This window comes from Ahaetulla prasina, chromosome 6, assembly GCF_028640845.1.
Source record: "Ahaetulla prasina isolate Xishuangbanna chromosome 6, ASM2864084v1, whole genome shotgun sequence".
Taxonomy (NCBI): Eukaryota; Metazoa; Chordata; class Lepidosauria; order Squamata; family Colubridae; genus Ahaetulla; species Ahaetulla prasina.
This window is the reverse complement of record NC_080544.1, coordinates 58,650,577-58,676,951: the sequence shown is the minus strand read 5'-3', so window position 1 is coordinate 58,676,951 and position 26,375 is coordinate 58,650,577. Positions and strand designations below refer to the sequence as shown.

The window sequence follows — 26,375 nt, the reverse complement described above, 5'->3', positions numbered from 1 at the left end:
GACACATAATAAATTTTTTGATATCTAAAGCTATTCACAATATGCCCATCTTTAAAATAATCTACATGCTGTAGACAAGGGGTGTCAAATTCGCATTGTCATATGATGTATCACGACTTTTTCCCTCTTCGCTAAAACGGGGGTGGGGGTGGCCAGCGTGTGACACATCCGGCCCACAGGCCACAAGTTTGACACCCCTGCTGTAGTCAAATAATTAGGAGTCTTAGGATCCTGGCTAATTGTTAGTTGAATGCACGTTTTTGACCATCTCTGTGATTATCTAACAAGTCACTGCACTGTCCATTTTACCTTGTGCCATATTAGTAGCCAGCAATTTTAAAAGTTGTTGTTGCTTAAAATCAATAGTGCCGCTATTAAAAAATGAAAAGAAACACGTTTTAGAGGTTAGCTTTATATAAAACAAAGCTAAAAGAATTACTCCTGTATTGTCTAGAAGCACAGTACTAATGCTGATTCAAAAGTAGCGATTGCTGCTGCTTCTATAAGGCACAATCTGCAACCTAAAACAGGGATGTATGTGTTGGTTCATCATTAGAAAAAGAATGTAGATTTATGCCAGCTGCTTATTTCTGTATTATGGAAAACAATATGGCTTCTGTGTAAGTTATTGAGATACGGTTTCTTAAATAAGAGAGGGACTTTTACTAAATGTATTTTCTTATATACATTCATTATTGCACAAATAAAATGCATTAGTGAATTTAATGGTTCTTCTAATTTTGCTCTGATTAAGGTGAATGTAATTGTTCAGCCTTGCCAATCACAACTGAAAATCATATATATACGCAACACACATAAAAACAATTGATTTTTTTAAAATAAACAAATGGTGCTGAAATCTGATAAATAAAAATTCTTACATTTCCAACGAGTAGCAGATTCAGCCCATGTTTCTGCAGCAAATGACACAAGAATAATCTTGGTTGGAAGTGATCAACATAAAATTTCCTTAAAAAATTTGGGAATTCTGATAAATCAGATTCCCAAGTCCTATCAGAATTTAACTTCACTATGTATCTCTATCTAAACATGTGCCAAGTTTTATATAGAACACACTATTTTAGATTTTATTTGAATGCCTTAAAGATTGCCAGCAACTAAATTGCTTTCTGCAGAAATTCAAGACTGTATTATTTGATGTCTTTGCACTGATTCATCCTGTCACAAAGTTTCATAATACAAATCCATGTCCTGTCTTGTGTCCCTTGAACTAATACACTTTTCTTCTCTGTAAGGCACAAATTAATAAAAAAAAATGTTGTACCACTTTAGGCAGCCTGTTTGTCATTTGCGCTATTGTGAATCTAAACTTTGGTATTAATAATTAATACAGTTACATTACAGCCAATAAATACCTAAGTTTATTTGTGTGGAAAGGGCCAATGACTAAAAGTGAACGAATGAAACCATAAAATGCTTTCAATTATAACTATGTGTGAGATTTTCAGATTCCACACTAATGCTTTCGTAATGACTGTGTAAGATGAATTTAGATATTTATATATGTATGTATTTAACCTTACAATTGGAAGAGGAATGCTACAGAATGGGGGGTGGGGGGTGGGGGCAAAATGAACTATGGCCATCATTATTCTGATCTTGGAAGAAACTTCCCAAAATGTTTAAGAATATGCAAAGCAGAGATATGAGAGGATTCCAGGTAATTCTTGTGAGAATATATTGGGACTGTCTCAAGCTTATGGAATAACTAGAGAGAAAAATTAATTTGAAATGTGGTATGTCTTAAAACTTGCTATCAACATGATCCTCTACATGTTACAATTGTGATAATAGTACATAAAATATATACCATTATAATGTGCTTCAACATTGTGATAAATTCCAAACGTTGCGTAACCAAGATGTAATAAAATATTATATATTTACTTGATAAGGCAAAATTTGGAATGGTGCCTTGGGGAGGTATTTTTTCATGTAGAATAATATATAGATGAAGAAAAAAGAAACAAAACAGAACAACACAAATAAGCTCCTCTAACACTGAACATAGGATTTACAGATTTAGTGAACTTTACAGAAGTTATATGCTTTGCAATTGAATTAACTGGAATACAAGAAAAATATTTTTCATATTCCACAGTGGAGCTTCATTTTTTAATGAATCAAGTAGGGCATTTCCAATATTTGAATAGTTTATTCAGATATCAGTTTGGAATGCAGACTCCTCTTCAAAAGAGAAATAATACAGCCTTTCAAAATACTGTGTGATGTAATATATACGCAATATACATACAAATTCTGAAAATCCTCTCTTGATAATCTAAACTGCACTAGCAGACAGACTTGATCACTGTTGTTCTTATGTATTCCTTCCCAATAATCTATTAATGTTGAATGTGAAAAACGTTTTGGCTTAAACTGATTACTGAAAATGCTTCATGTATAAAGAAAGAAAAAGTCCTGAAGGATTAAAGGTCTCTCTATAAAGCCCAAATACAGATTTTGGAAAGATTGCTTTCTTGCAATACTGAGCCACATACTCTCTGATTCTGGAGATACAGAAAAGGCTAACAGAAACCCATCTATACCAATTGTAAATACCTCTTAGGCAGTGAATTCTTAAAGTTTACCATATGCACTATAAAGGCAAGCCTCTTGTTTTCTGAAGCTAACTCTTAATTAGCTACAGCTAACTGCATGGTCATGAACTCTAGCTTTACAAGAAAAAAAGTGCTTCAATTGTTTTCTTCATACAACTTCCCTCTGAAATGCCTCTCTTGTTTTCTTTAAATGAAATATCCATACAATGCATTAGTTTTTCTGTTCAGAACTGATGTATCAGCTCTTGATTTTTATGGTTAACATGTTCTGTATAAATTTCAGCTCTATAAATAATACATGCAGAAACTCAAACTGAATTTGATAATGACCAGAACTTGGCCCCTATACTGCTCAACCAAAGCTTGAACATTTGTCGGTACATTACGTATCAGTAATAAATATGTTGATTATTAGAAAAAAAGCACTCCATACTTCTCTCCATGAACTTAATGCTTCATTTGTGACAATCCTCTAGTGAGTCCATAACAATCTTTGCAACAAAGTAAATAAAGTCTGGTAGCATATTGAAAATTTACATTCACTTCCTGACTCTGTGCCTACTTAGATATTCAAATATATGTAACGCAGCATCCCTAGTTGGCACTCCAGAAAATTTTTTCTTTGGCAATGCAGATTTCTCACTACAAAAGTTATGCTATTTTTTCTGACAGTTTTCTGTTTGTTTTTCTGCATTAGTTCCAATTTCAATAGTGTGCTTGTAACAAATTTTGCAATATTGATATTTTTACAAACTGAGATAATATGAACTAATTTATTTACTCAATCAACTTTAAAAAAAGTAACAAACACTCTATTATTTCACTCTTTAAGAATTTGAGTTGCTGTATGGAGGAAGCAAAAAAATTAATATTTGTATTTCACCCATTTGTCCCAGCAAGCTTATGTTGCTACAACTGGAATTAGTTTTTAATTTAAAAAATCAGTCAAAATAATTGTTAACAATTTCTCACTGCTCTTCAATAATCCTTCCATACCCTTCTTCTGCTGAGTATTTCTATGGCTTTTTTTCTTATATCTGATGTATTTCATTTTTTTATCATTTTAATATATTAGCTGTAAACTAATCAAATTCATATTTTAATAAAACCAATTCTGGCTCTGTTATTTTATTGCTACCATTCAGCCAGCTCCTAATTTATTATTTAAGTGCACATTTATTATTTAAGTGCACAAGTTTACTGTTTTAAACATTTGGAAAGCATATGGTCCAGTTATTTTCCCACTGAACTTGTAGGTATAAACAGTGGAATACCTGTTCCAATGCAGCCCAATTCATTGTCTCATCTACTTTTACATTTACATTGCTATTCAACCAGTGATGATCTAAAGGCAACATAGCTTTATTTCTTTTCTGTTGTAGTATTTGGTAGTATGTATTTCAATATTTTTCATATAAGGCATGAGATAGAAATGCTTGCAATTTATAAAAGGTGATTAGCTCCATTTTATCTATAGGAAAAAATCTAAAAGTCATTTTATTTCTAAACTGACTAAAATAAAATTCAAATGCCCCTATGAATAATGCATGTTTTTCCCAATAAGACATTGTGGTCCAAGAGATCATCCCTGAGAACAGTACTGCAAATATACTTAAAGACTTTTGGATAAATTGTTGTCTCAAATACAACACTGCCCATGGATTAGTCATGAATGCTGCAAAACCTACATATTTAGAATGAATTCTGTTACGCTGATAATGCTTCTTCCCTGAGCTAGGCGCTGATGATACAAGACCACTGAAGTATTTTAGCTTACTTACTGGTACTGTTGTTTGTTTTTCTCACTGCTTTAAATCACTTCCTTGATTATTATGCAGAGCAAACACGGTGCATTTCTTTAAATTCATTTAAATAAAATGCTTTTCTTTTTGCTGCAGTTCTCCAATGAGGTTTTATTCTTTCAAACATCTTCTGAAAATTTAAGAGATTTTTGAAAATGTGGAATCTCCACTAAGAATCAGTCCATAGTGAAGTATAAGTAACCCATCCTGGAAAGAAAAAGAGAAATTGTATGAATCAAAAATCCAATGAAATCAGCAAACTAAAAAAAGACAATGACTTATTATAGACAAGTTTTCTTATTGTGCATTAGATATAAGAGACAGTTTTATATAGTCGTTAAGGTACCAGGCTAGAAACCAGGCAACTATGAATTCTAGTCCTACCTTAGGCCAAAGTCATTTGGGTGACCTTAGGCTAGTCACTCTCTCAGCCTTGGGAAGGAGGCAAATGGCAAACCATTCCCCACAATCTTGCCAAAAAACCTGCAAGGCCTGGTCTAGGCAGTTGCGAGAAATCAACACTTGAAAGTGTGCACGCACACATGCACGAACGCGCACACACACACACGCTAGGTATCGGTAATGAAACAAAGTATCTTTGAGTTAATAATTTTCTAGAGAAACAGCAAAAGACACGCATCTGAATCTAAATACCACATTTCTCCACAAGCACAGTGACAAAATATTTAAAAAAGACATATTGTTTCAGATATCGATTTGTGCCTTAAAAATGTAACTCCTCGTTAAGAAGAAAAGAAGAGCTATTACCAACTTTGGATTTCATCTTTTTACTTCACTTTCCATCTTCCTAGCCTTGTAGACTCTTTCAGGAGTTTGAAGGCAAATTTGAAGACAATTATGTTCATTGTGACTCTCAAATGGCTTGGCTAAGCATTTTAAGCGTTAACACCAGATATGTCATGCTAACTACCGGTATCTATGTATATGGATCCCTTATGAAAAAAGTATTTCATTATGAATAAGCTTCCATTTTTACTTTCTAGAACAAATTTTTAAGAGAACACACTTACAGAAAACAATTTCCTGAAAAAGTAACATAAAGACACTTATTCACTTTAAGCATTGCCCTGGAAGTTTATTTAGATTTGGTTCACATCAGGCCAATGAGTCATGTAAAGAAATATACACTATTTGAATGCTTATGAATCCGTATCTATTTAAGATTGAAAAGTAAATAAAATATCTCGGTATCACTATGACAAATATATATGCTATTTCAAAATAACTATGTTAAGACATGAAATGAAGTTAAAAAAGATATTTAGGAGAAAGAAACTGAATTGTCATTGATGGGGAGAATTTCTGTGATAAAAATAGATCATATTTTTATAATGACGGTTTTGTTTCAGAAAATCCACAGTTTTGACTGATAATGCACCATTTAAATTAGGGGTATCAAACTCGATTTCATTGAGGGCCGCATCAGGGTTGTAGTTGACCTTGGGGGCTGGGGTAGTGTGGCCAGCTTCCCTGCCTCCCTTTCTTTCATTCCCATCTCCCTCCCTCCCCTCTCCCTCCCTCCCTTCCATTTTTGGCTATAATATATGGAACAAGATGGAACAATGGGAAAATATATGACTGAAAAGATTGAAATTTACATTGTTATAATCTTAAAGATAATTTTTACAAAATAATGTACCACTGGAATATATCAGCAGAGAAATTGTCTAGAATGTATAAAGACACTTCAAATATATGTTCAAAATGTGAACAAAAAGATGTTTTATCATGCATAAAAAAGCTAGAAAATAGATTCAGTGGATTTTAAAGATGAATATACAATTAAAAACTAAGTTACTCTTTTGGAATTGATGGACAGTGATGGAACTTCGTTTTTGTATATGATTGGAGGAATATGATTGTATAGCTTGGAGGTCAGAAAAGAAAGGGGGACATGAATGAAACGTTTAAATATATTAAGGGTGTGAATATGGTTCTAGAAGGCAGGATTTTCAATAGTAAGCAAAAATAAAGAACATAGGGGCATAACTTCAAACTGATAGGAAGGTCATTCAAAAGTAATGCTGGAAAGTATTACTTCATAGAAAGAATAGTGGAAGCTAGGAACCAACTTCCAGCTGGGGTAGTGGGTCAATCATCAGTAACTGAATTAAAAAATTTGAATAAACACATATCCATCATCCGCTAAAAATAATAAATAAATGAAAAAGACAAAAAAACCCAAAGGGAAAATTTTCTGCCATTAGTTTTCTAAGTTTTGATAATTGTAGCAAGATTAATCTATGCACAAAGATGGAAAGACTGGGCAATATCTATAACAGAGGAATGGTTAGTGAAGATAATGGAAATTGCTGTGATGGCCAAATTGTCGTCTTTGATGAGACAAAAAAAGTATCTACATTTATTGCTGACAGGAAATCCCTTATGGAGTTTTTGTGGAAAACAGAAAAAAATGAACATATGATTTATAGTTTTGATCACTAGGCAGGATAGATTAAAATAGAGAGATGTCATAACTTTAGGTAAAAAGGTGAATTTATAATTATACTCATAACTGCTACAAAGATGATTAGAAATCACTTCTTTGTATCTTTTTTCTTTTCTATTTTTCTTGTGTTTTTTCCTTTCTTGCACTTCTAATTTTCTATTTGATTTCTTTTTTCTTTATTATTCGTTTAGCTTTTTATCTTTTAAAAAAACTTTAAATAAAATTTTAAGAGAAAAATGAATCCAATCTGTGCATAGTTTCCATAAATTTTATTTAGTCATTGTGCCTACAGTATGTTCTATGGCAGCAGTGGACAATTTTCCCAAGGGCCACATGAAAAACTGGGTCTGTTGTGGAGGGCTGCCACTATCCTGCCCCAAATACTATCACCACCCTGCCCCCCCCCCACCAATACTGCAGGTCAGAAAGAGCAGCCCATGGGTCAGATGTGGCCTGTAGGCCTTAAAATGCCCAAATGTCTACAAGATTGCTTTGCAGATAGTCCAAGCATGACTGTGCATCTTCAGACCCAATCATGACATATGTTCTCCAAAGTCTCCAGAGAAGCTTGTACAGAGGTTGCCAGTAGGGACAGCAGTAATTGCATTTGCTTTGGTATTTCTGATGCTATATTTAAGATATGATACAATCACTGCAAAGGTCTTAACACATAATTTAATGCAAAATAATAAAATTAATTCACTATGATTTTTAGCATCACTGTCTTGTAACTGTTAATTATACATATTCAGGTTCTCAGATGTAGCACTTCTGCACTGTGAAAATACATCAGTAGTTTCACATATAATTTTATTTACTGATTTTTTTTCAAATCTCTTTTTCAGATTTGATGAAAGCAGCAATCGGATTGTATATCATATTTCATATGTTATAGATTATTCTGACTACCTTCTCTGCAGTCATAGATAAAAGGGTAGAAGCACTATGTTTTCTCCCTATTGGTGAGCAATAGGGAGGCAAACCTACACCTTCTACTTACAGAACTCTCATTTCCTATACTATGCATTATGAAAACTGGCATACTCTCTGTGCACTTGGGAATGCCTTGTTCATATCCTGGCCCTTTCTTTGCCTGCTTGTTAAAGCTTCATCAGTTTAGAAACCCTTCTATTAAAGATATATGAATGTAGTTCCTGTAGAAAGCCAACATGGAATGTTATATGGCACCAAAACCTTTTAATATATGTTATGAAAAACATATAATGAGTTTGTATATATTCAGTGTGCCAAGATTGTAGAATGTAAGGCAAATACACGGAAGAAAGCTGCAAGTTCAGTTTCTCGATTGGGAACACAAAGATTTTGACTTGAACAGCATATATTTGGGAGTGCGAGAATATCCAAATCCAAAGACTCATTTTTTCAATAAACTAAAAAAAAAAGTCTCAAAAACACTTTTGGGAAAGGTAAATAAGAAAGAATATCTCCAATAGTTTCTGCCTACTTAGTTGTTCTGGCAGAATGGATGTGTCCAGGTCCCATCAATTAAATATTGCCACTGTGTGGGATCTAGGAAATGTGTGTTCCCACATTTGAGAACAGTATCTTTCCAGAGATAAGGACAGTGTCTTCTCTCCTTCAGTTCTGGAAAGACTTAAATCCTGGTTTTGTTCTCAGGTCTAATGTTTGTTAATTTAATGGCCACTGTTTTGTTTTGTGAATTTTGTTATCAGAGTATTTTAGTCTGAGCTACTTGTTGATTTAATGTTTCTTGCTAATTGTATGTTTTTTAATTTTCCACACTGCCAAGACTCACAGAGTTGAAGGGCAACAAATTTAAATAAATAAATTGTGCCTTGAGATGGCACTATTCAAAATTAGGATTGCTTTTAAACAAAACATATTTTTAATTAACATGTCAGTACTTTACCTGCACTGCACTCTTCCCTAGAGCATTTTGGATTTCCCTTAGAGTCTGATACTGTTCCAGCAAGTGATCACCACATATTATGTCAACCTGAAATGAACAGAAAGAAATTATCGAGTAATTTAATACTTAGTAAAAGTTTTGTTCAAAATAAAAAATGTATGCCCAATTAATAAGAATGATAGCCTGCTAAAACTATTAACAATGAGCTTTATAACTTTCAGAGAAACTACACACCTGTTACAAGTCAGTTATTTTTAACTGATTTACTAACAGTGGCAAATACTGTACTTTCTATATTTCCCCTTTTAAACTTTACCCTTGTTTCACATACTTGTTAGTGTATGGGCAGAGAAGTATCTTAAAAACTCCACTTTCAGGTTAATATTCTTTCAGATCAGATGTTGCTAAATTTGTTAAAGATGAGCAGCTGTTCTCAGTTCAAACATAATTTAAATTTAATAATGGATCAGTCCTGCAACCCAGTTCTCTGTGGAATACTATTTCTTTCCATTCAGCTCATCATCTAGCATTAACAAGACCCAGAGGCACTATTTATTCACATGTAACTATTGCATGGCATTGCTTAATTCATCCAAGCTGCTGAAAAAGAATAATGTTTAATGAGGCAACTAAAACAAAAGCATGATCATTTGTTCATGATCATCCCCTTTGCTTCCACAAAGCTCTTCCTATATCTGCAACTTATTTAATAGATTAGTGGAATTAAACTTCCTATTGTCATATCTTAATTGTAGATGTATTTTCAATTGCTCTGAGATTACTGTGGGCTACAGAAAATTTCTGCTTTTATGACACATTTCCAATGCACACAGGGAGTTAAAGGTAATGAACTATTTGCCCTAATACTCACTTTATATTCCTTTACTATTTTACACTTGATATGTTATATTCCTCCACACTTTATAGTCTTCTATCAGACACTGTATTTTCCTCTGTTCAGAACTGCAGAATAGCAACAGCCAAATTGTTTCTACATTGATTGATTGATTTTATTGATGTTTTCATCATTAAACCCTTGGCAAAAACATTCTTAGAATACACTTTGGTTATTTTTAAAAATAACCAAAGCAACTCTAAATTACTTTCAGGGCAATTCTAAAAACAGGAGATTGTTTTACTGTATACCAGTCTTATCCATTCTGTGTGCCTTCCAGATGTATATATTTTAGATCCCAGAATTCCCCCAAAAGCACAGCTATTGCTGAAAATTTTGGAAGATGATATCAAAATCTGGAGGATGTCAAGGATGGGAGAAGTTAATCTATATATTTTCAGAACTATGTGATTTCTTTAAAAATCAGACTGTTTCTTTCAAAACATTCAATAAAATAAAACAAAAATACTGACACTATAATGGAAAACCAGAATAAGAAAACATCACTTTAATAATAGAGGTAGTCTTTGACTTAAGACCATTTATTCAGCAACCGTTCAAAGTTGCGAACAAAGTGCTGAACGAAGGGGCTTACGTACTCAAAGTTAGGAGCATTGCAGGACTGCTGAGGGAATGTGATTGGAATGTGGGTGCTTGGCAACCCATTCATACTTAAGGAGTGATTGCCTGCAATCATGTGATCACCATGTGCAATCTTCTTTGCCAGCTTCCCCAGAAAGTCAATGGGGAAGCCATCAGGGAAGGCCATAAGCTGCTGCTGCCTGCTGAGATGACTCTTTAGGATTTGCCTGAAAAAGTTCTCTGCCAAAATCAAAGATAGCACAGCATTACAAAGGCAGTGCAGCCTTCTGCACAGCCTTCTGAATCATGTGTATTTTAGGAAACATTTCCAGGGGTCTTCCTTTCCAGAAGCTGGGCCTGAAAAGGAGAAAGCCAAAGGCAACGATTGCTGTGGAGAACTGGAAAAGAAGGCAGCAAGGTGAATGGATGCTGGCTGGCTTGCTTGCTGGACCAAGCAGCAAACAAATAGTTGATGGCTTGCTTACTGGGATAGGCTAGAGAGTAGGTGGATTTTGCTGGCATTTGCTGGGGGAAGATGAGGTTCCTAGAGCGTGGCAAACAACCTCAAAGCTACCTGGTTCTCTTGCTGCTTGTTATCCTGCAAGGTAGGTGCAGGGTGGCCAAAAGTCAAAGATAAGGGTAGAAATAGGCAGGGTGGAGGGAGTTGGAGGTAGTTCCTTACCTTACTGAGGCTTGGGGCAGGGAAGCACCAAGCCAAGAAGGCTTAGATTGGGATGGGCACTTGCTTAATGACTATCAATTCTCAGTTAACAACCGCATGGTGATTGTTGTCATAAGTTGATGTAATCACATGACATTTCTCAGCACTGGCTTATGATAGCAATCCCTGTCTTAATTTTGGCATAAGTCGAGGACTACTTGTATGTAACTGAAAAAAACATATTCTGTTTGCCAATCCAAAAAAGGTGACACTTGGCTGTATAACCATCTGCAATTATTAAAAGACAGAAGTGAAAGATGTAAAATTATCAGTCCTCCCTCCCAAGTAAACCATGATTAGATGAACTAATTCTACTTTGCTGTCATGTACATTAACAAAAATTTGCAAGTCTGAAAATACAAACCTCCTCCATCATTTTAATAGTCTGATACAATAGGGTAGCTCCTTAAATGTTTCCTTCTTTGCCCATTAGGCAGATGCAGCTTTTTATCTCTTTTTTCTTTGATCATTCTCTAAACATCTTTCCCTCACATGCCCCAAAGTCATTCTCACCTACTATTACAAAAATGAATCTCAGTTAATTTTTTTGCTATTATATTAACAACACATACTAAGGATCTTCTGATATCTGCTTTAGCTAAATTGAGAAAGCTGAAAGCTCATCAGGTTTCTACTAGAAAGCTAAACAACAGCCATTATTGGCTTTTAATACAGTATATGTCAAAAATAGATTTTTGCCCAGAAATGTTTGCACATAATTCTACTGTTATCAACTTCAAATGTTAAATTTTTTTTCCAGTTAGGGTTTTCTCTTACATTTCACTACTAATTGCTGCAAGAAGATTAAGTCAGTGGACATAACTCCCAAAGGCAAAAGTAAAAAGTTCAAAATCAGGCTCTCAGTTTGAGTACTTCCTTTAACTGCCTACATTTTTCATTTCCTTATTTTGGTCTTTTCTACCTACATAATGCTTTCAGAAAAAAATATTACATTAAAATCTGTGGGAACCTCATTCATCTGATCGCTCTTATAGACATATTGTAGACAAGCAAAAAAAGGTAAAATTATATGAATTATTACAGTGTACCTGACAGCCAGGATCAAGATCCATCTTTCTTCTCAGGAATTTTTCCACATGTCCAATTGTTGCCTCTCCAGAAACACGTACAAACTTCTTTTCCAGTGGCTATAAGAACAAAGAACAGATTAATTTACAGTTAGATTGTAATATATAGGATGTTTTGCAAATAGCCTATCTCATGTTTACTTTAAAACCTTAAAATAGCCACAGAGGATGAAATCAATAATTTTTCACTGTTCATCCTTGAGACTTTGATAAGACAACCATTTGCTGTCTAGGTAAGCAGATTGCATTGTAATACATAGCTCTGTTGTCCTTTTAGCAAACAACTGAAATTGATTTGAGACACAAAAAATGAATTCCAACCTCCTGAGTTATTTCTATTGCCCCAACAAATAATCAAAGCCCTTCACTTGGAGAAAAATGTTGGTTGTATAAGACGTGCTACTGCAAAGGACAAAAGCAGGGATATACAGAAGACAACTTATTAAGAGAAGCATACTATCTAATCCTGTGAAAAAGAAGGGCTGAAAGATGATCAGTCCTCATGAAATCAACTGATCATTAGCCATAATTTCAGAATTCACGGGAATAAAAGATGTAGTCAAGAAAAGGTAGAGGATTAAAAGCAAATACGAATCTATAAATGAAAATGTGAAGGGGCTGGTTGTATTTTCATCTATTGTCTCTGTGGGGGTTGAGGAACTACGGTATAAAGAAAAGCAGTAAACTGGAAGAAAGATTTGGATTTAAGGACGATGACATATACCACTAGTATAACAAGCTTTTAGGCAGATATTTGCTGCATCCTACAAAGGCAGGAAAGAATGTAGTTGTTAAAATGTCAGGAAGGATTTAAACTAAACCAAAAGAGAAGAGTGTTAGGTAGAGATTCAGCTAGAAAAGTGCTAGGACTAGGCCTTAAGCATATCATAACAGAGGTATAATGCCGTAAATGTTGTCTGGAAATCATCAATACATGGTAGTAGGGAGAAAACTGGGATCTTTCAGTGTTTGTGCATAGATTTATGGAGAATATAGGCAGCTAAAAGGTTGCAAACAGGATGCCACATTTAATTTAATACAGCAAAAAAGTTTGGTAGTATCGATACCTTAAAATTCCCAGAGAGATCATTTGCTCTGAAAGAAAGAGAAATGAACATAATCAGTGTGCAGGAGATATACATAATTACAGTGGTAAAATCTGAACCGGTTTACTACCGGTTCGCTGGCTGCGCACCAAACGCGAAGTGCGTGCGCAGTGCACGCCAAAAGGAGGCATGCAGTAAGTAGAATAGCGTGGGGAGGAAGTGGTGATCAGCTGTGGCACGCAATCTTTTTTTTACTTTTAAAAGCATTTTTTCCCAACCTATTCGGCTGAAGAGGTTATAGAAAAAATGCTTTTAAAAGTAAAAAAAAAAAAAGGCTCTGATGATCGTGTGGCTCAGCTGGGAGGGGGTGAGGGGCAGGGATTTTTATTACCGCTTCTCTGAACTACCCGCTGCCATCGCTACCAGATTGGCCGATCCAGACCGAACTGGGAGCATTTCACCAGATACTCAACTTGCATGCTCAACTTATGTCTGGAGATCCAGCCGTTCTGAGGCTGACCGGACACTAGTTAGGTCCTATAGCAGGACCTACCTAGTGGCATTGAGGGATGCGAAACGTTCCTACGTTTCCTCCCTCATTGCGTCGGCAGATAACCGCCTGGCCGCCCTGTTTCGGGTGACCCGCTCTCTCCTTCAACAGGAGGGGCGGGAGGACCCCTTACAAGGGCGTGCCGAGGAGTTTAACGGTTATCTATACGATAAAATCGTTCAGCTTCGGGACGGATTGGATCAAAATTGGGTAGATCCAGGTGAGAGTTCCGAGACACGTCTTGTTGAGGTGGTTTGGGATAACTTTGACCCTGTGACTCCCGAGGACATGGACAGGTTGCTGGGAAGGTTGAATGCCACCACATGTTTACTGGATCCGTGCCCCTCCTGGTTAGTACTGGCTACTCAGGAGGTGATACCAGGCTGGCTCCGGGGGATTACAAATGCTTCTTTGCGGGAGGGGGTCTTTCCCGCTGCCTTGAAAGAGGCGGTGGTGAGACCTCTCCTCAAGAAGCCTTCCCTGGACCCAGCTGTTTTAGGGAATTACCGGCCAGTCTCCAATCTTCGCTTTACGGCGAAGGTTGTAGAGAGTGCGGTGGCATGTCAGCTACCCCAGTACCTGGATGAAGCTGTCTATCTAGACCCGTTCCAGTCCGGCTTCTGGCCCGGATACAGTACGGAGACAGCTTTGGTCGCGCTGGTGGATGATCTCTGGAGGGCCAGGGACAGGGGTTACTCCTCTGCCCTGGTCCTATTAAATCTCTCAGCGGCTTTTGATACCATCGACCATGGTATCCTGCTGCGCTGGTTGGAGGGGTTGGGGGTGGGAGGCACCGTTTATCGGTGGTTCTCCTCCTACCTCTCTGACCGGACGCAGACGGTGTTGACAGGGGGGCAGAGATTGACTCCGAGGTTCCTCATGTGTGGGGTGCCGCAGGGGTCGATTCTCTCACCCCTCCTGTTCAACATCTATATGAAGCCGCTGGGTGAGATCATCAGTGGCTTTGGGGTGAGATACCAACTGTACGCTGATGACACTCAGCTGTACTTTTCCACCCCGGGCCACCCCAGCGAAGCTGTTGAAGTGCTGTCCTGGTGTCTGGAAGCCAGTACGGGTCTGGATGGGGAGGAACAGGCTCAAACTTAATCCCTCCAAGACGGAGTGGCTGTGGATGCCGGCACCTCGGTACAGTCAGCTGCAGATGCGGCTGTCTGTCGGGGGCGAGTCATTGGCCCCGATGGAGAAGGTACGCAACTTGGGCGTGCTCCTGGATGGTCGGTTGTCCTTTGAAGATCATTAGGCGACCGTCTCCAGGAGAGCTTTTTATCAGGTTCACCTGATCCGCCAGTTGCGTCCCTTCCTGGACCGGGAGGCCCTATGCACGGTCACTCATGCTCTCGTTACCTCTCGCCTGGACTACTGCAATGCTCTCTACATGGGGCTCCCCTTGAAGAGCACCCGGAGACTTCAGCTAGTCCAGAATGCGGCTGCGCGGGTTATTGAGGGAGCGGTTCGGAGCTCCCACGTAACACCTATCCTGCGCAGACTGCACTGGCTGCCTGTTGTTTTCCGGGTGTGCTTCAAGGTATTGGTTACCACCTTTAAAGGGCTCCATGGCTTAGGACCAGGCTACCTACGGGACCGTCTACTGCCGGCCTCTATCTCCCAGCGTCCGGTGCGTTCCCACAGAGAGGGACTCCTCAGGGTGCCGTCAGCCAAACAGTGTCGACTGGCGGCCCCCAGGGGGAGGGCCTTCTCTGTGGGGGCTCCTACCCTATGGAACGAACTTCCCCTCGGGCTTCGACTACTACCTGACCTTAGGACCTTTCGCCGCGAACTTAAAACCTATTTATTTCATATGGCTGGACTGGCCTGATTTTAATTTTAATTGAATTGTTGATGGGTTTTAAATTTTGTAATTTTATGGGGTGTAATGTCATTTTAAATTTTCTGGCATATTTGAATCAGTTTTTTAAGGGTTGTTTTAATTATTGAGTATGTTTGTTTGTATTTTATTTGCCTGTTCACCGCCCTGAGTCCTTCGGGAGAAGGGCGGTATACAAATTTAAACATCATCATCATCATCATCATCATCATCATCATCATCATCATCATCATCATCATCATCATCATCATTATTATTATTATTACAGGCATAAATCAAAACCCATGTTCCCTCCAGCACTTATTTTGTGGTTCTTAAAGAAAACCTTTCATATTTGGTTTTTGAGGGGCCAAAAGGAAGAGAGAGGAAGACAGCATTCTCCTCCCTTGCCCCAGCCCTGTGGAACAGAGAGGTGAGAGAGGCCCCCGCAAACAAGTTAAAATATAGTCTTGCATGGGGAGCTGCAGCCGTGGGGCTGGTGAGTGCCCCAAGAGCCCTCCCTCAGCTTTTAGACTAATTTCTAAACATGTACAATCACAGAGGGTAAAGAAGATTGAATTACTATAACATTATTTTTAAAATACATTTTTAATAAACCAGCATCTGAATGTTACCAATTATGATACATTCAAGCATATTTGTCATAAAATGCTGCATGAATCGTTGTGAACATTACTTGGTTATTATTGCCACCTAGTGGATACATCGAAGAGAGTATTTTTAAATTTCTTTCCTTCAAATTATTGAGATTCTGAATCGCTTCACATGATTGATTTGTATTTTTCATTACACTAAGACATTGATGCACAAGGCATAAGTACCTTAAAGACACAAAGGCTGCTTGTCAACTAATTATAATGTGAAATCTGCTGCCAAGCTCAATTTAGTTTTAGCTACTTTGGAAATGAGCTTGCTCAAGTGTCATATTCTTCTTTTATCATGTTTTCAATTTTGAATCAAAGATGTATTTTCCTGAATGGATCTAACTAATAATTAGCTTTAATTACTGGAACAAGACTATGGCAGATGCTATAATTTTGTTTGTTTAAACTAACCTTCAGGATCTGAAATCTGTGGGATTTGAGCTCTATTTCTGCACCCCACAGGAGGAGTTCGGCTCCCCTCTATGTGTGGAAGGGAACTGCTCGGGCAGGCTGCAGGAATGGAGCTCAGATTTTCAGGATCTGAGCTCTGTTTTTCTACTCTGCCAAAGGAGTTCAGCTCCTCTCGGCAAGCACCTCTTTTAGTCAGCCCCAGAGAAGAGAGGAAGACCTCTTGGCAGGCGACAGTACTTTGCAGTCTTTCCTGCCAGCTATCTGTATGGACACCATGTGTATGATTTATAGCTTAATGCATTGGACAAACATCAAATTATCGATGATCTGCACAAAGTGTAGCACTACTCAGCAAATCATAAAGCTAAATCAAAGCATAATGAAAATAAAGCTACTTTCTATATTAGAAAGTTGTATTCTTCAGATACTGCTATCAGCATATGTTGAAAACTGAGCAAATTGATGTAGAGTTGCAGACCTTAATTTATTCCAATATCCCTTGATCTTTTCACAGCATTAAAAATCTAATAATGCAACTTAACATTATGGTAATATAATAGGCACAGAATCACAACAACTGATAAAATATGCACAGTAATCTCATAATTGAAGCTCCGTCCTTTTACATTCACAGTGAGACATCACACTTAAATATATAAGAGGGGCAGAGTTGACATCATGATGCACATTTCACCACCTGCCAACTTGCAAGCTACTACCATATTTATTCATATTTCTGTAAATACCAAGACTTAAATATGATTTAATAGACAGTAATTTATTATCTAATTATATTATTATAAAACACTGATTCTCAGAAATTCAATTTCAACTTACCCAATAAATTCCAGAAGAAGTGACATGTCAAGTTCTGGAGGAATACGGAATACAGATCCTACAACCTTGCGGGGTCTCCCCCTGCTCGCTGCCATTGGCTGGGGTACAGCTAAAATATAAAAGATTAATCAGGAACAGAGAATAAAATAAATACATTCATGCTTCTTTCCCTGTAATACTTGTGGATTGCTCTTCTTTCAACCCATTCTTTTTCAATCCATGGTGTCCTTTCTCCGAGATATCCATTGCCTCTGTCTCACGGGTGATGATTTAACAATTTTTGCACCACTGCCCCAGAAAACAATTACTTGGAGAAGCAGTGCATTTCTTTCCTGGATGTATTCTAGTGGAAGTTGGACAACTTTCAATCAGAAATGCTTTGGTTTGGATTCTTATGCTGAACAGGGGATTGGACTTTATGGCCTAAATGTCCCCTTCCAACCCCATGATTTCTCAGCTCCCTCTTATTTCTCTTACACCGTAGAGTATTCTCTCTCTTGGAAGTATTATCTATTGTGAAACCGCTTTCTGAGTAACTATTTTTCTTCTTTCCTTTATATCCCATAGTTTTATGTTCTTTCTTCCCTTTATGTGTTCCATTGTAACAATATACAAGACTTTCATATAAGGAACAGTTTGCACTAATTAGGTCTCAGACAAGAGAAGCTAAGAACGGCCAAGAGTGGGGGGGGGGGGAAAGAGAATCCAAAAAGAGCAGTAATGAAGAGACAGTGACAAAGATGTGACTCCACAAATCTATTCATTTGTGCCTTAGGGGCAAATGTAATCAGAGGTCTTAAAACAATACAACATAAGGACTTTCTTCCAAATAGAAAATTGTCAAATTTGGCTAAGTTTTTGGTGTCTCTTATGTAAAATCTCATTAAAACAAAAGCTATATCTCCTCCAAAATCTCTGGCATACATCTAGATCAGTGGTTCCCAACATGGGGCCCATACTCCACAGGGGGGCAATTTAATTTTTAATGGGGGCAATTTGAACCTTGTCAGGATTTTAGAAATGCTTAGTGGGGCATGGCCAAAAAAAGATTGGGAACCAGTGATCTAGATGATTACAGGCAATGAAAAGAAATAGCTAATAATATATCATGCTGAAACTTGTGGTTTTCTATATACAGCTATTCTCCCATTGCTATTTTTGATAGCTTTATGTAAACATTGCTATGTTTCTAACCTTCATATTTATCTCAAAGATTCAGGAAAAGTAAGAAATGGTGTTGAATTTCTGAGAGCACCACAGGCAGGCAGACAACAAAATACAATTCTATAAATCTGATGTAGTGATCTCATCAACCACAAATTGGACAGCAAGAACCAACTGAAGACAATAATCAACAATCTCAGTGTAGTTTGACACATGAACAATACTACTCACTAAAATATCATATTTAAAATGTTTGGGACAAAAACCACTTTCACTGAATATTTATCATGTTGTTTAAGGTTAACAATATTTTTGTGTTAGAATGTTATTTTTTTTCAGCAATGATTTTTTTTGGAAAACTTAACTACTATACAAATATAATTTTTTCAGTGACTTTTTTAAAATTAAAGTAACTATAATGTCAGAAAAGAAATACATATTGGTCTTAGTCTGTAGAAAAGAAGGTTAAATACATAGCTACATATCTCTTGGCATGAGGCATAATAAAAAGTATTTACCAGTAATTTAAATTTTAATAAATTCACTTTATTTTCAGCAATAGTATACTCACAGTTAAAAAACTTACCAAGTTTGGGTATTTCTAAACCTCTTTCCCTGTAGAAATCATGCATTCTCTTTTTTTCTCCTAAATGTATAAATACAAAAGGGCTGGTAACCTAAACAATATGGATCTAGTTGATATGGAGTATGTAGACAAAAACAGACAAAACAGAGGAAATCATCTAAAGTCTTCATTTTTTTGTCATTTTATTAAAGAAACAAAACAAATGATAAAATGCTGCACAGACCTGGGGCAAAATAACTAAGAAAATGAAAATGAGAAAACTTGGGAATGTATTATCATATGCACATGTTATTTTTTTTTAAAAAGGATGAGTATTTTAACTGCATATTATTTCTAGATTAATGCATGTACAGGTGAAAGTAATCTATAAGAAAAAAAGATTATGAAAATAGGAAACCTGCTAGTATAGGTAATAAATGGCTATCATATTTTAATAGGTTGTCTTTCACAGAGTTTTTTAAAGATCTTCGTTGTTAATTTTTCAAAACAATTTCTGTTTTGGTTTGTTTGACATGGTTCATCCAATGAGAGGAGTGTTTTAATTTTCCAATATTTTGTAATAAAAACCTGAGAAATAATAAAAGGAACTGCATTATTTTTATGTTGCAATAACTTATATCAATTAGAAAATATGGCCAATAAATTAATAGTAATATATTGTGAAAGACCATGAGGCATTTTGTTTCTTCAAAAATACTTGATTAAAATATTATCTAACCGGGCACTGTCACCCCTGATGACTTGTATAAATCTGCTAAAATTTCACCAATACAAGCTAGAAATGCTACAATTAACAGAATGTAATTTCAGTGCAGAATAGTTTTTCCTAGGAGTTGTCTTGAGTTTAATTATTTATGATTTGCTACAATATAATAATTCTATACTACAAAGAGATTCAGAAAGATTCAATTTCAAATCCTAGATCTTTCTAAAGAAGATCTATCATTTACTTTACTTTAATTACTTTAATTCTACAGCTGTTACAAATTTAACTGACAGAAATAGTCCATTTTATTATTTAAATAAGAGGATTATAGTACCAAAATAATATAAAGCACTGAACTCTTGATAGTCAATCTTAAAAAGATTTATTAATACCCCATGCTAAAACAAAGAGTTCAGCAATCATTCTACTAATATGCCTATCCCAGTAGTCCTTGTTTAGCAACTACAATTAAAACCAACAACTTGGTCGCTAAGCAAAACAGTCTTACTTCTCCTTTACTTTATAGACTTGCAGAGGTCATAAATATGAGGACTGGTCATGAAGTTATTTTTTCATCACTATTGTAACTGTGAAAAATTGCTAAACAAGGTAGTCTTTTAGACTTTTAAGAAGAAGATGAACAGGTGTGAAAAGGGCAGGGAAGATTAACATTCTAAAGAAAATGAACCATCCCTTCAATCATTTTTTCAAGATTTTACACTTTTTTTCATAAATCTTATAAACTAAGAATCTTTAACTGCAATATTCCAAATTATATCATGGAGCATGTGGTCCTTCAGTGAACTATCAGAAGAAAACAAGCATGTTAAATTCAAAAATCTAAAAAAGGGGACTGACTGATATGGCAACATAAGATATATAGGAGCAAAGTAAGTTACATTCAGTTAGGTGTATCTTTCAGTTTTACCAAGATTCAGAGATAAAAACTTACTTTCTTCCAAGTTGACAACTAATTTATACACTATGTCTTGCAATTGTCGATCCAGTCTATACGAAGAAAATAAAAAGAAATTTTTAAATGTAACTATTTTTATTACAGTGACATATTGAAAGATAGGCACTGACACAAAATTATTAAATTATAACAGATATTATAAGATTGGCTGAAAAATAGCTATCAAATCTGCAAAATTTCCATGTCAAAATTACATAAGCAACTTTATTAGCATTTTTAAAATAGCACATTAACATTTCAACATAATAATAATCCCTAGAAACAGATTGGAAAAATATCAAGTACAAGAAAGTGAACTGTGGTCTGCGGATTAGTTTCATTGTTTTAATAATAAAGTTAATGATTTTGAACACATTGCTAGAGTTTCAGAAGATTTAAACATATTCTCCCATATCAGGCTATTTGAAATAATTCTTAGCTCCAATAGTTAATGTCAAGACCAAAACTAGTGTTAAGAATATTAGCTAAACTGTTCATTTATAAACAAAATAAATATAGAGTATACCATAATAGGTAATTTACCTGATATTATAAAGCGGCTGTGTCTGATGTACTACAATGTTGCACTTTGGACATCTGTTACTGTAGTAAAAATGTCTTACTATGCAGCTTTTACAAACTGTAAAAAAAAAAGTAATTACATGACTGTTACAAAATGATCCATTATTATTGAAAGCAGTAATGTCCAGAATCTACAAAGATACAAGAGTATTCAAAGTTATAATGGACTTCAAAAAAGCTACTTACAACCCATCCTCAAGGTTATGACTGCCTCCTCCTACAGTCAATCAATCAATCAATCAATCAATCAATCAATCAGAAAAGAGCTGGGGACGGACCTTGGAAGTCTTCTAGTTCAGCCCCATGCTCAAGCAGGAGACTCTATAACATTTCAGACAAGTGACAGTCTCTTCTTAAAAACATGAAGTGATTTCACTTAATGTGATTGCATTTTTGATGCTTGGCAAACAGCTCACATTTACAATGATTAAAGACGAAGCCAGATAAGGTAGATTTACTTGGGGTGAACTACTGAATGATGAATATTGAATTTATATCTGTAATTCAGGATACCACAGTTCAGTTCACACTATTTCAGTTTTTAAAAAAATTCAGACCGCAGGCTATTTGCAGTAGGAAAGCTCTGAGATGAAGCAATTGGTCTTCTTCTGCTTGGTAAACAAAGCAATACTTTTATATACAGTGCTTCAGGCTCTAACATCAACCAATTATTTTCAGGAGTTGGTACCAGAAAAGTCTCTCCAGATTTGGATTTCCATAAGACTATTATAGATTCAGCTTGGGCGTGATAAACGGGTTAAGAAAATGAACTTTAAATATTTAAATGTATTTATTCAGAATAACAGATCTCCCTGTAGGAGACTGAATGTCAGACTAGGCTCTGAAATATGTTCAGGGGAAAGTCAAAGGGAAAAATAACAATTTAGGAACAATTTTCATAATACATGGTTTGCTGAAATTTTCCAGGATTTTTCTTAAACATTATAAGGCTGTGATATTAGGCAGATGCACAGTGTAACTGAAGCTACTGAAGTTCGCAGATGACACAACAGTGATTGGTCTCATTCGAGACAATGACGAATCCGCATATAGACGAGAGGTCGAACGACTAGCCTTGTGGTGCAACCAAAACAATCTGGAACTGAACACACTCAAAACCGTAGAAATGGTGGTAGATTTTAGGAAAAACCCTTCCATACTTCCACCTCTCACAATACTTGACAACACAGTATCAACAGTAGAAACCTTCAAATTTCTGGGTTCTATCATATCGCAAGATCTCAAATGGACAGCTAACATCAAAAACATCATTAAAAAAGGACAACAAAGAATGTTCTTTCTGCGCCAACTCAGTAAGCTCAAACTGCCCAAGGAGCTGCTGATCCAATTCTACAGAGGAATTATTGAGTCTGTCATTTGCACCTCTATAACTGTCTGGTTCGGTTCTGCAACCCAACAAGAAAAACACAGACTTCAGAGGATAATTAGAACTGCAGAAAAATAATTGCTACCAACTTGCCTTCCATTGAGGACCTGTATACTGCACGAATCAAGAAGAGAGCCGTGAAAATATTTGCAGATCCCTCGCATCCTGGACATAAACTGTTTCAACTCCTACCCTCAAAATGACGCTATAGAGCACTGCACACCAGAACAACTAGACACAAGAACAGTTTTTTCCCCAAGGCCATCACTCTGCTAAACAAATAATTCCCTCAACACTGTCAGACTATTTACTGAATCTGCACTACTATTAATCGTTTCATAGTTCCCATCACCAATCTCTTTCCACTTATGACTGTATGACTATAACTTGTTGCTGGCAATCCTTATGATTTATATTGATATATTGATCATCAATTGTGTTGTAAATGTTGTACCTTGATGAACGTATCTTTTCTTTTATGTACACTGAGAGCATATGCACCAAGACAAATTCCTTGTGTGTCCAATCACACTTGGCCAATAAAATTCTATTCTATTCTATTCTAATTCCAGAAAACATGAGGCTGCTTTAAGAACTTACAGAAAGGTATCAATTTCAAGTTCATGTTTTGAAGCTCTTGACCCTTTTCCTTCAAGCCTAGAGTTTCAGTCCTAATGTTTTATTTCAACTTTCATATTATTAAAGTGTACAGAACTCTTTTTTTTCAACATATGTAAACTTTTTCAGAAATATTTGTTTTAATTTTATAGCTTTTAACATTGTAAGCTGCCCAGAGTTGCAATGGCCAGCAAACGAATATAATCGCAATTCCAATACTTACATGTGTGAAGACATTCTGTGATGGTTGTGGCATCTATGAAATACCCCTTGCAGATGGAACACATGATATATGGTACCAGTTCAGAAAGATTAATCATGCGCTGAAATTTCAAAAAAGTAGGTCAAGAGGACTGTTTAAAAGTTTGCTTATAACAATGGAGTTTTTATATTTAAAATAAGTACTTGAGAACATTTTTTTCAGTAAACTATTTGCAAACAATAATGGCCATATTATGTAGTTGAAAGCAAGTTTTATCTCTGCAAGTCTTCCAAGCTTCCTACAGAGAGTTGTGTGTCTCCAAAGCAAATCTGAAAGGCCACATTAAAAAGAGAATTCCTGGGAAACAAGCATGTATATATCACATAACGTTTGATATTAGCCTCTTTAACTGCCTCAGCAACTGAGCAGTGCAAGACTAGGCATTACTTCTGAAGGAAAGAAGAGACTAATATAGTGTAAGCAACCTGTTCCAAGTCCATCTCTTGTTCCCAGAATGTGATGACAGATACTGTCTCTGGTGTGAAAAGCAGCAGTACTTTTGCAGAAGACATATCAATAAATCCATCCTGTACTCATCCACAACAGGATAAGTACAGGAAACTACACAACAGGACTTTAAAAAGTTTGTCTCATGAGTTTTTTCCTTCTCTTTCTGAACCGTGACAAGTTTTACAAATTACCACAATGTTTTGGATTTACCAACTTTTGGATTTACCTGGATCATTTCTCTGTAAGAGCACATAAAAGAAACTAGCACGAGGACAGAACTGTTTTAACCCGGGACCACAAGAAATGCCACATTGTGACAAAATACAAAAGAAAAAAAGAATGAATTTGCACAGAAAGCAATGCGAGGAGTACTTCGATCCCAAGAAAATCAAAATGTATCAACAATAATCTTATCAACAAGGTTGCCCGAGGGTAACTTGCCTAAGGACCTCCGCAACTGTGCTTTACCGAGTTCCCCCTCTTCGCATCCCCTTAACCCCTCTGCCGAGGAAAGAGTGGCAGGCCCGTGTTACCTCGTCCTCCTCGTCGCAATCCATTTCGCGCTCCTCCGTGCCAAATCCTCCGAAGAGAGCTGCGGCTCCCCCTCCTGCAGTCTCTTCCTCCATCACCTCTTCCTCATCCTCCATCTCTTCGTTACCTCCACAGCTGGATTCAGAGCGGCTTCCCTGTTCGTAACGAGCACCCTCCCCGGAGCAACCAGGCGTTTCCAGCGTGGTGGCTGCTGCCGCTACTCTCCCCTCCACTTCCTCGGCCGATCTCCCCGCCTCTTCAGCCACGGACCCTTCGCTTAGCAGAGTCAACGCCATATCTCCGACCAAAACCGGCTTCCCTCCAAACAAGGAAACAGAGTTTTCCAACAGGAGCGGAGTATCGCTATGCTACCTGGTAGCCTCCTCCCCCCCCACCACGCCCTCTCGCTAATTTGCGCGAGGGGTCTGCCCCGTCCCTGCAAGCAGAAGTACAAAAATAAAAATAAAAATAATAGGGGGGGGGGTCTACCAATTTTGGCGCGTGCGCACGGCTAATTTGGCGCGCACATCTCCAGAACACCTGCATAATTTACATATTCGCGCTGTGTTCTGGGAAACTGAGTTAAATTTTGTTCCTCTTTTGCAAACGAGAACGCGAGGGTTTTTATCCGCGTGAAACGACGGTTCCTAAAGACCAGAACTAACTTTAATTTTCAATATTAAGAGTTAAAATGTAAAAATATGCACACACGAAGTTGCGTCAAAACGTCAATGGGGCAGGGACAAAAATTAATGCAATAAAGTATCTGATCATTTACATTCACACTTGTGCATTATATTGCATTATAATGCTAATTAAATATAAACTATTAAAATAACGCTGATTTTTGCTGCTTATGTTGATCTGTCGTTACACTATAGTTCCAATCGAGCTTGACTTCCATGCACAAAAATTATTTGCTATTGCAATAAATGTTCTCCAAGTCCCAAGTTACATCTGGGGCATCAAAATATATAGGTAGGATTTAGTTCTAGGAGTAGGTTACTGAAGGTTAAGAGTCTTTCAGTAGTATAACGGCGGGGTGGGGGAGGAGAAACTGAGTCCTGCTCTGCCCTACTGTGCCCTACCTATGTAGGTGTAATTTGTTTAAATGTAAAGAAAAAACTATTAAACTTTGTTTAAATTAAATTTGTTTAAATTTAAATTTAAACAAAAAGGAAAATTACTTCAAAAGTAAATTTAAAGTAACATTTAATAGTTTTGTCCATTTAATGGATTTTCCGTTTAAAAGTATGTTTAATAGCTTTAAACAAATAAGTTGGTGAGAACTTTTGAAGGTCTTTTGAACTCATATTTAAGGTTATTAGGGATTGCTGCTTATCTGCTATACCCAAACTTGCATGCAATATAGATTTATATCCGACTCCGAAAAGTAAAGGATTGTTTCTATCATTACCGTTAGGCATTAACAATAAAAGCTAATGTGCTCAATGAATAGGATAAATAAGGGAATAAATAAGACACATCAGAATCTGGGTAACTTATATTTTATGCAATAAGTTACTATACATTTTAACTTTTTCTACCTAGCTGTAGTATTAAATATTACTATTTTCATATTATGGTGATCCCAAGATTTGACATACTAAACAATAAACCCAAGGTACTACACTTTTTAGCGTGCAAAGATGCAATGATAATTAACAGGAATTGTTTCTATGTAAGCTGTCGGCAAGTTTTCATTTCAAAAAAAAATAAATAAATGAGAAACTGCACATTTCAGAAGATGCGATTCCCCTGACCACACG

The 26,375-nt window shown here is 36.5% G+C and overlaps 1 protein-coding gene across 7 annotated transcripts in view; it reads right to left on the bottom strand.

The window, feature by feature from the left end:
- The window catches only part of PCGF6 (polycomb group ring finger 6), a 43,709-nt gene extending 18,474 nt beyond the window's left edge, over positions 1-25,235 (bottom strand). For 3 of the 7 annotated variants that reach the window (XR_009155717.1, XR_009155716.1, XR_009155718.1), the window contains exons 1-10: positions 24,609-25,235; positions 23,587-23,686; positions 21,320-21,416; positions 20,774-20,829; positions 19,116-19,175; positions 17,366-17,474; positions 13,099-13,126; positions 11,993-12,091; positions 8,746-8,832; positions 4,364-4,591 (exon numbers count right to left, since the gene is read on the bottom strand). Coding sequence is in view for 1 of the 7 variants with exons in the window: in XM_058188214.1 (XP_058044197.1) it covers positions 4,523-4,591; positions 8,746-8,832; positions 11,993-12,091; positions 13,099-13,126; positions 17,366-17,474; positions 19,116-19,175; positions 20,774-20,829; positions 21,320-21,416; positions 23,587-23,686; positions 24,609-24,902 (999 nt within the window). In the remaining 6 variants the exon portion in view is untranslated. Of the gene's footprint in view, positions 1-309; positions 915-1,090; positions 4,592-8,745; positions 8,833-11,992; positions 12,092-13,098; positions 13,127-17,365; positions 17,475-19,115; positions 19,176-20,773; positions 20,830-21,319; positions 21,417-23,586; positions 23,687-24,608 lie in introns of those variants that run through there. The other 4 variants (XR_009155714.1, XR_009155713.1, XR_009155715.1 and 1 more) reach the window with 4 other exon arrangements.
- Between the last annotated feature and the right edge of the window lie 1,140 nt (positions 25,236-26,375).